Source organism: Lampetra planeri, chromosome 6 (genome assembly GCF_965212315.1).
Source record: "Lampetra planeri chromosome 6, kcLamPlan1.2.h2, whole genome shotgun sequence".
In the NCBI taxonomy this organism is placed as follows: Eukaryota; Metazoa; Chordata; class Hyperoartia; order Petromyzontiformes; family Petromyzontidae; genus Lampetra; species Lampetra planeri.
Genome location: NC_136112.1, coordinates 13,356,155 through 13,371,246, shown reverse-complemented (window position 1 = coordinate 13,371,246; position 15,092 = coordinate 13,356,155). Strand labels below are relative to the sequence as shown.

At 50.0% G+C, this 15,092-nt stretch overlaps 1 protein-coding gene across 1 annotated transcript in view; it reads right to left on the bottom strand.

Annotated features, from left to right (window-relative positions):
* Window positions 1–567: 567 nt before the first annotated feature.
* The window catches only part of LOC144719556 (arginine-glutamic acid dipeptide repeats protein-like), a 53,174-nt gene continuing 38,649 nt past the window's right edge, over window positions 568–15,092 (bottom strand). Inside the window, 5 exon segments of the mRNA XM_078595591.1 lie at window positions 568–9,792; window positions 10,340–10,529; window positions 12,450–12,593; window positions 13,107–14,238; window positions 14,240–14,284. Of these exon segments, the coding sequence (XP_078451717.1) occupies window positions 9,759–9,792; window positions 10,340–10,529; window positions 12,450–12,593; window positions 13,107–14,238; window positions 14,240–14,284 (1,545 nt within the window). The 3' untranslated portion in view covers window positions 568–9,758.

Below are 15,092 nucleotides of genomic sequence, written 5' to 3'. Positions count from 1 at the left end.
GTGTCAGCAGAGGCTGAGCCAGCGCCTCGGTGTTTGGGTTCCGAGCTTGAAGATGGGTTTCACGCCGTCTCGGCTCATAATGGTTGTCTTGGACAACGAGATTCATAATAATGAGCTTTGTCCATCCAGAAATGAGACTTTTTCAGGAGTGTTTCTGAATTGCGATGTTTGTTCAATTTCATCAACGAAACTAGTCTCCAATGAGCTCTTAGATCAGCTCAAAATTGATTACCAATTTTAAACTTCAATGACTATGATAATCGTCGTTATAATCATGGATGTAATTAGCATCAGAACATTGTGCTCGAACTTGCTATTATCTTAATTAATTTCACCTTCATTGTAAATATTTCCATCACCATAATTTCACTTGACTTGTAATCTTGGCAAGATGCAGAGATGACGGTGTTTTGGGCCGAGAGAAAAATTAAATGTGAAACCACCGTCAAGACGTGAATTTGTCCCTTGGGCCTGTGGCTTGGCTCCCCATCACCGAGCCTCTGGGTAAGCCACATCACTGATCCGTCCCGTCGAGCGTGCAAAAAAAAGACCTCCCGAAAGGCTCAATTCACTTAGGATGTTTATTTATTGTACTTCTCAAGACAACATCACTTAAATTTCTGGCGACGCTCACTCATATCTCGTTAATTTAATTACAGAGCCTCCTCTCTACACCTACAACGTGGGCGGTTCGGGACGCAATGACGTCGAGACTCACTCTACCGCACGCGGCACCGACACCTCGTTTCAACATTGCCTACTGAGCCCCGAGCAGGGTAAGGGGGGGAGGGGGGGCCTGGAGGAGACGCAGTGCGGCTGGCGGTGACGGCTCACGCAGCTCGCCCACGGAAAACGAGGTTGGTGGCGGCTCCGTACGAAAACCACAACAGTTGTCTCCTCGTGCAACAGTTGTGGTCGCTGCCAAACGCTGTCCATCAACAAAACCCAACACCCCATCCCCCAATCCACCCACCCCCCAAACAACGATGCGTCGCTCGCGACGGCGTGAACACACACTGGGCAACGACACAGAACGTGGTTCCATCAATTGGTTTGCTGGACAACTTTTTACGCGGTGCCACCCAGACTAGATCTCAGAGATTCACATTCAAATGACATTTGAGTTCCGTTTGTGGAAAAGTCTTCCCCGTGTTGCTAAACATATCACGCGATCCCTTTGTGCAGGGTGCAACATCGTGAAATCGTGACATCATTAGGCCGGGAGTGGTGGTTTGGTGGGTAAGTTACCTTCGATGAAAAATGAACACGTAAAGCAGCATAGATTTGTATTTATGCTAACGTGCCACCTCAGATCCACGTCGGAGGGAGGTGATGGATCATAATTATCAGGTGGGCCAGTAGCCTTCACTCGTCAGCCTTCCCCAGCAACAATGCGCTGCCGTTTCTTCAAATGCTCGACGACGACAGGAACGAGAAATTACACCATGGGGCAATACGTCATCACATACTGACATCACAAAACAGACGCTGTGTCATGTTTGACGCGGTGTTTTGCTGCCCTCCGGCATCGTGGGACACCTGACACTCATTGCACGCTCGAGCGCAAATGGAAGAGACGCTATATATATTTTTAAACCCCGCTCGCCAGATATGACTTACGGCGTTTGCATCCAAACTTTTCTGGCTAGTGACTTCCAAGATTGGCAAGAGCTACGGTTGACCACCAGCAGGCTCACATGGCTGCCACGTTGGTGGTCTGCCAGGTTGGTGGCGAGTAATGACGGCTTTGGATGTGGGTTGGTTGTACGTGAATATCGATCACCGTACAACTGGACGTGACGGCGTTATTTGTTAACTTGGGGATGGACGCGCTACGGGCGCTTTCTCGAGACAGATTGTGCTTGTAAAGGTATAGTTAGATGTACAAAGTGTTAAGCAGGAAATCCTCATCGAGTCTTTAACATCGTTTAAAATCAAGGGTCAAGTTCTGGGCGTTTGCCTAATTGTGATTTCTGTTGAGGTTTAATGAGTGTCTGGAGAAAAACCGTGCGTACAAAGAATAACAACCGATACTTCGATACACAGTCGAATCTTACTTGCTGTACAAGCGGAGGGCACATTTCTGTACTACCTGAACATTGACCAAACCACAGGTGAATATCCCACATCTCATCATGATTAACCGTGACTCCAATCCCATGCGTAATCCACTGACACCACCATTCACGCCAACAGAGGGCTCACACCAGACAGCATTGTCAATCAGCCAGCCTAGGCCACTGTTAAGACCCCAACCCTAACCATAACCCTGGACGCAGCTCAGGGCATCTGTCGTTCATAGTCACAATCTACCCAACCGTTGATTAAATATTAACCGGCGCTAGGAGCTGAAGAGACCAAGGATTAGAGGTTAGAGCTAGGGTCATACTGGCCATTTACCCAAGTAAACAGAACCTTTGTAAAACATTTATTGAACAACAAAAAACACGTCGTTACGTTTCCGCATTGTGGGATTACCAATGGGTGGGTATTTTACAAAACTCCCAATACAGTCCCCAATGCAGTTTGTTCACGAGACCAAAATGGAGAAGGCGCACTATTTGGGGCATGCAGTATCGTCGAGTGATACACGTGGGTATATTGCATCAATACCCGCAATGCCAGCATCGGTGGTAACTGCTGGTTTATGCATTTGCCATTTCAAAGTATTAATACTGTATCCTTTCCTCGATGAGCTTTTAAAAGGTGTATACAAAATATGTGGCTTGTTGGGAAGCTCATACATTTTTTTCAGAGTTCAACATTTATGCAATTAACAGTGTGATCAAGTACAACACAAACATGTGCAGGATTGTTAACATCTGCTGGGGTATTCCTGATTGGGCATGGGCTGAATTAGTCTTAAAGCCACATTGAAGTGACTGCTTAAATCATGTTTCTGTCGACAACACCATACACAACCTATATAGCCCGAGCGACCAATCCAGATCACAACTCTTCTCGTCAATACTGAAAACCTGACTTGGAACGGTCCCGTCTCCTCCAACAGAGAACCCTCATCTCATCCGATATTTTATCCTCAAATCATCCAATGCAGAACCCTCTCACCACAATCATCTCGACTCATGTGATGCAGAATCTCCATCTTCCATCGATATAGAATCCCCCACCCCCAACTCACCTGATACATAACCGACAGCACATCTCATCTCATACAGCACTTGCTGTATTTAATACTTATCGCCTGACCCCATCCAACATATAACTCTAATGTCACACAATACGGCACACTCAAACAACACAACTGTGCCCCTTACTCTTGCCCAAGACCGAACACAGAATTGTACTGCCCCCTTGTTTCGGCACCAGCCACATGGGTCGTAACCCGACTCGTCGTACTGCCTCCTAAAGGCACCAACTAGATGCCAAGAATACCACACGTCTCACGCACGTCATCATAATCGCTGCCCGCACCACAACGGGAATCTCGGGAGCGGTCGTTACCCCCACGAATCCACAAACTCGGCCTCCCGAGTGGCCGGGAAGGAGAGGGGGGGGGGTCAAATGCGTCCACCCACGGCGCTCACAATCATCCCGCTGCAACAGACTTGGAAGTGCCGCACTCAAGCTCGAGGACGTGAGTTCGGCTCCCAGCGTGGGCTTCTTTGGCCGAACTCGCGTAAATGTCCATAGGATTCCGCGGTGATGAATGCGGTTTGTCCACAATGTATGGGGTTCTGAGACAGGTGGAGACGGTGTCAAATAGGTGGGGGGGGGGGGGTAAGAGTCAGGTCGAGGGACCCCAACCCGAGGCTAGGGTTTCTCTTTGGCAGCTTCTCTGAACCAGGTGGTTCCATCGCCCACTACCATCGTTGATCCTTTCACATCGACGGTCGATGCGCGTCCTATTCCACAGGCTACTCTTAAGCCTCTTTCCTCCATCAAAGCGCCTCTGCTCCATCTGAAGATACCTCTATCTCGGTCATCTCTTCTCAATTTGAAGGCCTCGTCTCCCCCCCCCCAATTTCCCACAATTGTCAGCGATTGTCCCATCCCGTGTTTCAGTGCTCCCTGTCAGCTCCTCGTCAAGGGTTCCCACTCCCACCTACCGACTTGCGTACAAGATGCAGTCACACACATGATTTAAATTAAAATCATGATTGTTATCTCCTGCGTACTGGGCTTCTCTCTGTATATCCTTTAAATTGGCCTCTTTTATCGCTCTTCTCCACCACGGCTCAAAACTCATCATTTACGAAAAATCCCGCTCTGTGCCAACAATCACCCTCCTCCCTCCCCGGAAAGACACACAAACACGCGCACACGCACGCGTGTCCCCCTTGATCCTCTCTGCTTACACAATCCCCACCCCTTTACTTGGTACCCCACAAGCCCCCCCACCCCCCGCAAGACGTCACATGACACCGATAACCGAAAGAGCACAGCATGTAGAAGCACAAAGTATGGACGAACGCTAAATCACGTCGCTGTACAGTTGTGCCGGCCGGGCTTTGTATACGAAGTTTTAGTTAGTTTGTGTAATATATATTTATTCAATGTATATTTATATGTTTTGTGCGAGTGTCGGGTTTTAAAAACGTAGTTACACGCGCAAACGAGAGCTAAAAAAAAGAGATGGAAGAGGTGAGGACGACCGCCACGACAAACCTGGGTGGGGGACGCGAACCCTCAACACGGGTCACTTGCATGAGCGCGACACGGAGGGGAAACACAGCGTGGCCTCGAGTGACACAGCGTGGCCCAGCGTGACACAGCGTGGCCTAGTGACCCAGAGTGACACAGCGTGACCCTGAGTGACACAGCGTGGCCCAGCGTGACCCTGAGTGGCACAGCGTGACCTAGCGTGACACAGCGTGGCCCAGTGACACAGCGTGACCCAGCGTGGCCCAGCGTGACCCAGCGTGACCTAGCGTGACACAGCGTGGCCTAGAGTGACACAGCGTGACCCTGAGTGACACAGCGTGGCCCAGCGTGACCCTGAGTGGCACAGCGTGACCTAGCGTGACACAGCGTGGCCCAGAGTGACACAGCGTGACCCAGCGTGACACAGCGTGACCCAGCGTGGCCCAGCGTGACCCAGCGTGGCCCAGCGTGACCTCGCGTGACACAGCGTGGCCTAGAGTGACACAGCGTGACCCTGAGTGACACAGCGTGGCCCAGCGTGACCCTGAGTGGCACAGCGTGACCTAGCGTGACACAGCGTGGCCCAGAGTGACACAGCGTGACACAGCGTGACCCAGCGTGGCCCAGCGTGACCCAGCGTGGCCTAGAGTGACACAGCGTGGCCCAGAGTGACACAGCGTGACCCAGCGTGGCCCAGCGTGACCCAGCGTGGCCTAGAGTGACACAGCGTGACACAGCGTGGCCCAGAGTGACACCGCGTGGCCCTGAGTGACAGCGTGGCCCATCGTGGCTCAGAGTGACAAGGCCGGGCCAGTGTGGCCTAGCATGACACAGCGTGGGGTGTCCCGGTTACATGGAGGGCCCGGTGCAAATTAAGTCGAGGTTCCTTTACGAAAACGAGAGATTCATAATGGCCACTGCAAGCGCACGCCTTAAGAACACACGCCATGTCGATTGCTTCCACGCACGTGCATACGCAAACGTAGAGGGTTGCACACGAATGTGTTGACAAGTTCACAGGCAAACATGAATATGCGTGTGTGAATGCAGCGCATGCAAGCGCAGAGGCGAGGGGCCAAGCAGGCGAGTCCAGATGTACTCAACACAACGGCTGTTGCTTTGTAAGATGCTTTATATACACACATGAACACAAGCTGCTTGCATATAAATGAAAACACGAACTACACACACATGTATCCTGAATAGACATATACACTATAAGTACACACCAACGCACACAAACTCAGGTACAGAATGTGAACACGTGCCCACCTACACAAATACATTACCATGCACAAACTCAAGTACACACACAAATACACTCTAGCACACCGACACAATACACACAAAGTACACACATTCATCGCATACCAACACAAATGAACACGTATGCAAACAAATTAATGCACAAACGCACCCATTATTATCTCCATGTGTGAATTGTACAGCATGCCTAGTCCCGTGTGCATGGACTGAGCTATGTTGACTGTGCTGATTTAGTGTCATTCTCCCCCTCTCTCTGGCCCCCGAGGCTCCGCTGGACAGCGTTGAGTTCTGCTCAAGAGCACGGATTAGTGTTCATACCTCCTGCCAACGCGGTCACATTACCACCTATTTGAACAATCATCGTATCCAAGATAAGCAGTGCGACCTTGCCAATTTCATTTTACCAACCGACATGAATTTCATTCCAAGCCAGGGCTAACACCAAGGGTGGTCAGCAGGCGACACGGCAATTGGTCAGTCGGCACCCAGCCCCTCCACGGGCAGCCCATCAACAAATCCACGCTTGCCAGTGCGGTGAAGTATGGTTAAACAGCCCCCCCATGATTGACGCAGTGTGTGGGAAGGCCTTAATTCATGGACTGACAAAAGGGCTGTAATTATTAACGATGACGAGAGTTCGAAGTTTTTTACCCAGGAAAACCTTTAATGAGTCTCAGGACTCCTTTTAGGGAGGGTTGTGCTTGGCGCGCCCAGTGAATGCCTTGTTTAGAATTTTTATTCCAGGCAGTAGGAAACCAGAGGGCCCGCGAGTAACAACACGCATAATACAAAGGGAAGAACAACCCTAAAATCCCTACGTGCAGTTAGGCTGAAAACTCCTTGCTGTACTGCACTAAAATCGACTGTCTGCCTCATATCATCATCATCATACAATATAATGGAGCAAGTTTGAGTTTGTTACCGTCTGTCCGTATATATTTTTAAAGCCCATTTTTTAAACCGTGTAACACATTGTGAAACAATATTCTTCAATTAAGTATTGATTTTGTGTAGTTTTAAATGTCGGGAAAATAGTCGATTGAAAATTTGGGAAACATTACAACCCATTTACAAAACCGGATGTAATGCAATACACATTTATAATGTGTATACAGTATAAGGCGACCATTTCAACGATTTACGACACAAAACTTCATTTACGACCAAATATTTCGACATGACTGAGCACATTTGAAGGGTGATATTTCGACTGTGCAACGTAGTATAAAGTCGGTGAGGGTTTTTTTCTTCTTTCAAAAGGTCAAGTCACTTAAGCACAGCAAGGAAGGTAAGAAAAACATATTTTAAATATTCATAAAAATTGACGTATATTTCAGTAAACATTTAATGTTCAGTACTGCACTGTACACTTAGCACTCTTGGCCTATCAATTTATAGCACTAAGGGACTGCTTTCTCACATGTTATAGCATTAAGAATGGTTAAAACTGCATATATATTTAACTAAATCACATATTTCTGGACTTTTTTGCGAAAAAAATCGGTTTCTAGCCCGTGCTCAGAGACGTAACCCCCATAACATTGCGTCTATGGCAACCTGGGGTCCGAAAAATGATCTCATTTACGACTGGGTATCCAGCGGCGCATTGTGTCGTAAACGCGGACACCGCCTGTAGTTCTCTTTCAGTTTGATGAACGTACAATTCGCGGAAAACTCGACATTAACGTCAATATCTGAATTTTCCCACAATCTTGGAATTTTACGGAGACGTCGGAGTTTTTGCGGCAATCTTCGAAAAGATAATTCCCCCGACTTCTAACGGGCAGCTTCTACACTTCAAAACGAGTGGCATTTACCTACTTCCATTTGAGAACCTCCGCTATCTCTGTGATTTTGTCTTTTTTATGGCCTGAAAATTTACTTCAGTGATACCACATGCCTTGCAAACCATGGTAAATTTGTCTACAAACTGTTGATTTGATCAATGAAATGACAATTAACTGTTTTCCTGGTGAAGAGTCTACAAAATTTCCGATACAGTCGACAATTAATTCATCAACTGGCTCAACCTCACGTGCTCAAACTGAAGGTTGGCTCCTACATGATACTCCTTTGGAATTTTGATTCAAGCAATGGAACACGCTACATCTGGACAAGGAACAATCACATAATTGAAGCCTTGGTTGGATGTGAACTTCACAACAAGAAGCCCTCGGATTCCACTGGCTCCTGTTGAAAACATAATTCCATTCTCGATGACAAAAACAAATTCCAATTTATCCTGCTTTTCGGAGTCACTGCCGATAAGAGCCTAGGACAAACACTGCAGAAAATTGGAATTTTCCTCCCTTCTGGCATATTTAATCACGCGCAATATTGCGTGGCAACCTCGCGCGTTGGATCCAACGAAGCTATCAAGATTCTGGCTCAGAAGGCTTCGTATCTGGACACAGATGGAAAATGCACAGATATTGTGGCCTATAAAGAGATTGTGTAAAATTATGTTTGCTTTTGAAATACAAACAAAAAAATCCTGAATGTTGTTAATTTCTTACTTACAGTAGTTTATACTTTACTATTGTATTTAAGTACCTTAGTTTAGCCTTCATAGGTTACAATTGAAGCCCGGGTCCCCTTAAGTTCTCTGGAGAACCGAGGAGATGAACGCCCGTAGGGCCCGAAGTTTTCTAGTTTGTTTAATGCGCTGCGATTCTTTGAGATGAGAGGACTGAAAATAGCAAGACGAGGAATGGGCGGTGGAAAAAATAAGCACGCTAGTGCAGGAGCACACAAACGCACGCCAGAGTTACACGAGCATTAACACACACACACGTTTATGGTATTTACACACGTACACAGCCAGGCGCACAGGGTCACGCACGAACGCCAAGCAGGATCACAGTGGACACAGAGAGAGCGGGCACTCGCAGAGCCAGCCTCTGGCTATGAATCGCATGTTGTTAATGCACTGCGAGCAAAGTGCGGGCTACCCCTGGAAGTCAACCGGTGGTCGCAAGTTAGTGCCTCTCTATGCTCAAGCGTGAATGGGTTAACGCTTCTCTGCTGGAGGTCAGTGGAAAAAAATCCACATTCATGTGGCAGGTGTCAGTCCATCCAAGGAACACCCCGATGTCGACTTCTCACCACGTGGCGCTCATGGTGTTGTCCCTGGAACAATGATGATGGCGACGATGGTGACGATGATTGGTCGAGACAGGGATTGAACTTGAAGAGGGCAAGGTTTTGAGTCAGACTCTCTACAACAGTGCCACTCGTACTGTTTCCCCTTCACTATTTATTTGTACATTTGCTCTCTATTATGACTCTACTCCTGCTCCCCACACTTATGTTCCAGACTCATTTATTTCTGCACCTTTCTGGTGCTCTCCCCTCCACTCTCTCCTCCCACGTGCACCGTTCTTTTTAGAGAACCTCTGCAACAGACGGACACTCTCCTCCCTCCAACTCCCCACAAAAAAAAGCTTAAAAAAACATCGGCAAGTCAACGCGTAAATCTCAATTCCCAGACAGGCAAACGGACGGAGAGACCGACGGCACGCGAAGGACCGGGGTTGACAAGGGTTAAGACTCTCGTGTACAGCACACAAAGAAAGACACGTGCGCGAGGACGCTACAGGCCAGCATCAATCGGGTAAGTGACGTGCCTTCTCACGCGACCCGGGCAGCGACCGCGGTGCTGTCTACGGTGACGGCACCAGGCGACAGCGTAGGGAGGGGCGAGTCGGCGCGTGGCCACGGCCGCCACCCACCGCCGCCGCCACCGCCCCACGTCGGCTACACCAGGCTGGACTGGGTGAACACGAGCCACTATCTGGGTAACGAGCGGCGTGGTGAGTGGGCGAGCAGGTGGATGGGTGTGCTGGTGGGGCTGGCGGGGCTGGCGGGTAGAGGAGCAAGTTGGTCTCTCACAGCGGTTTCTCGTTCTCTTTCTTCAGTCGGCTGCACACGCAAAGACACGCGCGCACGCACGCACGCGAGCTCAACCCTCGTCTCTACACGTACTGCAGTATTTTCAGTGTCGCTGTATGTCTCGTGTGTGTGTCGGTCCGCCTTCCGTGTGTCCCCATGTCTTTCCTGTCTCGTTCGTGTCCTGTGCTCCGAGCTCCCCTGCATGTGTCTTGTGTCCGTTTGTGTTCCCGTCCGTTCCCCTGCGCATCTCTGCGTCTCAACAGATCCCACTTGTGTCACGTGCGTCCCTGTGCATCCCCACATGTACCAGAATACCCGTGTACATCTCCCTATTCACACCTGCGTACATGCGTTTACACATCTCCCTATAACAATCCCGATTTTACAGTGCGACCCTGTGCATCCCCGTGTGCCCGTCTGTCCCTGTGCATTCCTGTGCGTCACTTCACCACGCATCGCTATCAGCCCCCGAGCATCCCTTGCCCAACCCTGAGCATCTCCGCGCGTTCCTGTATGCCCGCCCGGTATCTCACCGCCTCCCCCCACCCCCCATCAGCTCCCCCCGCAGTGCGGCCACCTGTAGTAGTCGTCGTGGGCGCTGGCGAGGTGCGCGGCGGCGGCGTGGTGGGCGTGGTGGGCACTCGCATGCAGCCACTGCTGCTGCTCCAGCGCCAGACGTTGCATCTCGGCGCTCTGATGCACCGCCTGCAGCTGGTGCGCTGCAGACATGTGTGGCGGCAGCGGGGGCAGGTCCCGGTAGCCAGGGGCTGCACGCACACGGATGCAAACAAACATGAAATGAGGGGCCGTCCTAATCTAATTCAGAGGCTGATCCATTTTCTAAGTGAAACTGCTATGCAACAAGAGGTTTTTTTGGGTTAGGTCGTGTAAATATGTGTCGTTAAACCCGCCACCACCCGACACAGCCAACTAGTAAGGGTTGTCACGTAAACAGAACGTGCCAAATCGTCACTAGTACAGCACACCGGTGTGTTGGAGAGCCAAGCCACAACATTTACAATCTTGAGGACGATGTTTCGCCAGTAATTACAACTAGCTTCATCAGGCGACAGCCATATTTGTGGAGAAGTCCACCTGTTTCGTTCCTCATATAAAGGCGTCCCTGTATGCCTGCCTTAGTCCCCGCTATGTATTTAGAGTCAGCTGTGGCCAATACAATGAGCCATGTTTGGGTTCAAACTACACAGTTCTAGATTTGAAGCTTTCGTGACTGCAAGGATTCATACTCTTAGGTTTTTTCGGCAAAGTCACGTAGGTAAAAATAAATAATACAAATAATATAAATAATAATAGAAATAAAATAATAAATCACGACGTTTCGGAGGCAACGGAGACTTGTGTTGCCTCCGAAACGTCGTGATTTATCATTTTATTTCTATTATTATTTCTATTAATTTTATTATTTATTTTTACGCACGTGACTTTACCGAAAAAAACCTAAGAGTACAAACTACATAGCTCTAATAGAGCATAAAAAGTCAGCTAAAAATATATATATACTAAAAGTTACTTGGTTCAGCAGCGGGTGAGTATACGTTATATTGCCTTCTTTAGGTATTGGATTATCCACCACATGAGTTAGCCAGCGTTTGGTCCTGTACCTACATTCGTGTGAAGAGTTACTGTAACATTACCGCTCTATCTGGTGTCACGGGAATGTGTAAGTTTGGAGATGATTTGCTGTAAAATCTCTCAAAGCTGGCCTAGATTAAGCCAGAATTCGGAGTAAGCCTGTAAGCTCCCTGGAAAAAAACATTCCGACGGGAATCTTGTTCAGCGCATAGTCGGAGGCGTTCGTACATTTGTACACGAAACATTCTAAAGCAACGTACAAGCACTGAACTTATCTGCTGGAACAGAATTATCTGCCGATTTTGCGTTGGCAGTGGTGCAAAAGTAGAAGAGAACAACTCAACAGTTTCATCAATAACACTGCCTTTACGTGCCATGAAGAGAGGGCCATTGCCAAAAAGGTCGCCGATTATATACTTTGCCTTTTAAGGCCACAGTTGTCATTGAGGAATGTGTTGAGGTTTTTTGTTTTGATGTTGTGTAGAATTCGGGAATCCGTTACCTTGGATGCCCCAGCTCTGTTCGTGCTCCCTCTAGTTTTGTTTACATTTATTTTTTGCGTTTATTTGACAAATAAGAGTAAATGCATCAAGCGCATTGCAAAATCTTTTCAGCCTCCACCCTCGGACTCACGTTAGCGGTGAGCGATTAAAACTGTCCAGAAGTGATCTGTTGTTGTTAAATTGTAAATATTGCATTGTTATTCAGTGTTAATGAAATGTTTAAGTTGTTAATACCATATAAACATAATTTAAATGAATTGCCATGTGATATCAATAGTTTTTCAAGTTAGGCCACGTAATCATGTAGCCAAATTTGTGCCGTGAAACTCTCCACCACAATTCTCACAGCCAAAGTTCGCAAACTATTTTTTTTTCGACTTACCTGTGAGCCAAACAGAGTAACTTATAAAATTAAACACTTGTAAAGGTGAACAATGAATTTGTACGTCTGGCGGTGGTTGGGATTTACGACAAGAAAAAAATTGGGCCAGATTCATTACGTGGCCTAACTTAAAAAAAATCAATTATGAAGTAAATTAGCTGTATTAGGTTTACGTGTGCACAGTGAGTGAGGGCGCGTGTGCGCATTACCGAAGAGCGGATGCCGAAGGAGCTCATGCTCGGGTCCGGTGGGAGGTGGCGGCCCCATGAGGGGCGAGGCGAGGGGCCCTGGTGGGTACGGGAAGCGTCCAACGTGAGGGACGAGGGGATCCATCAGTGGATGCACGCCTGAGCCTGCAGTGAGAACACGCGAGGACATGTGGGAGTTTTACAGAGGGGACACGACACACGCACACGGGGTCACAGGAAGGAGGTCGTGCTTACATACACATGCGCATGACACAAGAGGGAAGACACGGAGAATAATACCACAGAACACCGGCAAACACATACGGATTACCGTTCGCGCCAGAACCATGACAGAGACAAACATGGAGGGTATATGGACAAAGATCTCCCGTATAGCCTTGAACAAACTTTTGCGGCAAGTACCCATTTAAGTCAACCTCAGGGAGGCCCAAGACTGGTTCAAGAATTTGGTCAATTGTCTTGAGCAGGAATCGAACTCGGTCGCAAGCTTTATAGCGCTTCGTAGCGCAATGCGCGAATCACTACACAACCACTCCCAATATGTGAACACACAGACATACATGGACAAGGCAGTGTTAAAATACGCCTCTGAAAACAGACACATGCGCCGTCAAATGCACAGACTGGGGGCTCGTCCGGGCTGGCGTGCGGTCGTACCTGGATGGATCGAGTCCGGTTGGTGCAGATGCAGGTGCGAGTGGATGTGCGAGTGCTGGTGGTGGTGTGGCGTCACGTTGTACATCTGCAGACGCGCCGCTGCGATCGGGTCGTTGGCCGCGAGCGAGGCCAGCCGCTCTGCGTGAAGCCTCTCGGCGTACGCCATCTCCTGCCGCGACTGAGCAACGCCGCCCGGCACCACGCCCAGCCGTTCCGCAGCACCCCCGGCTCCCGAGCCGCCTCCTCCGCCGCCGCCGCCGCCCCCTCCTCCGGCGCCGCCCGCGCCACCGCCCCCCCCTCCGCCTCCGCCGTGGCCGTGCCCGCGCTCCCCCGCGGGGAACGCGGCGAAGTGGTGCGGGTTCACGCCGAGCGAGGCGTGCGCGCCGGCGCGCTGCAGCGCAAAAGGGTCCAGCGACCCCGCCGGGTTGAAGTGCAGCGCCAGCGCGCTCGCCATCGACGCGCCGCCCTGCGTGCTGGGCCCCGCTGGTGCAGAGCCCCCGCCGCCCGCGCCGTCCATCTCCGGTGGCTTCATCTCGTAGCCCGGCTTGAAACGCATCTCTCGCAGGTCCCGCTCGCTCGACTGCTGCTGCTGCTGCTGCACGGAGGCCGCCTGCTGCTGCGCCTGCTGCTGGGCCTGCTGCTGCGCCTGCTGCTGGCTGATCTGCTGGCTGATCTGCTGGCTGATCTGCTGCTGCTGTTGCTGCGAGTACATGTGTGCCGCCGCCGCCATGTTGTGCGGGTGGTAGAAGATGGTGGCCACGTCGCTGCTGGGGATGGCGAAGAATGGGTGGTGGTGGTGGTGTGGGTGGTGGTGCGGGTGGTGGTGCGGATGGTGGTGCGCTGCCTGGTGGTGGTGCGGGGGACCATGCCCGGCTGCGGCAGCGGCCGCAGCCGCAGCTGCCGCGGCCGCCACCCCCGCCACCCCCGAGCGCACGAGGGCGCTGCCCGAGGTGGGGGAGAGCACGTGTGGGCGCGCATACTCGCTGAGCGTGCGCAGCGCCGGCGTGTCGGGGCCCAGGTACGGGTGGACGGCCGCCACGGCCGCAGCCGACTGTGGAGTGTCGTAGGGGGTCCCGCGTAGGTGGTGTGGAGGGGGGCCCGGCGGACCCGGTGGGGGGCCCGGGGGGGGGGGGTCCGCCAGATGGGGGGCCGTCCAGACCAGAGCCCAAGGACGAGCGCTGTGCGTGTTTGTGCGAACAGAGTTTAGCGCGTGCATGTACGTGTGTGTTTATTTGGGTATGTGTGTTCACAGTTGTGTGAATGGTAGTTTTCATATGAAAGATTCATGTTTGCATGCAATTGATTTTTGTTTATGTGGACATGTGATGGAATATTCATGCGTGGGAGTACACACGCAAGTGTGTGTGTGAATGTTAAGTAATGGGGAGAGAAATGCAATGTGTTAATGCCATCTTGCCAAACACAACCCCATACATTTAGTCTTCATTACTGTCGAAGAAATAATAACAGGCTACACTGTGGTGACAACTTCTAACGGTGGTAAAACCTGTATGTAGTTTGTCATATATGATAACATGCATATTCTTTGGGTCTTTCGGTAAAGTCACGTAGATAGGTTCAAAGAAAATAACAAAAAACTACGACGTTTCGATCGCAACACAAGCCTTCAGGAAAGACGACCGCTTGTGTTGCGATTGAAACATCGTAGTTTTTTAAATATTTTCTTTGAACCCATCTACGTGACTTTACCTAAAGACCCAAAGAATATGAATTCCTGCAGTCACGAAAGCTTTACGTTACGATAATATGCACTTGTTAAATAAAGGTGGTTTTAAGGCTTTCTATCGAAGCCTGTAGTCAACCTATGATCAGCAAGGAGTTGCTCATTCTCCTTTGTTGCCCCAGTTATCTGGAACACTTCCCTCTGCCATTTGTGCTGTCGACTACATGCCCCTGTTCAGTTCTAGGCCGATCCATGACTGATTGCTTCAGTCTACAGAGAAAAGATGCCCAGTTTCTTTACAG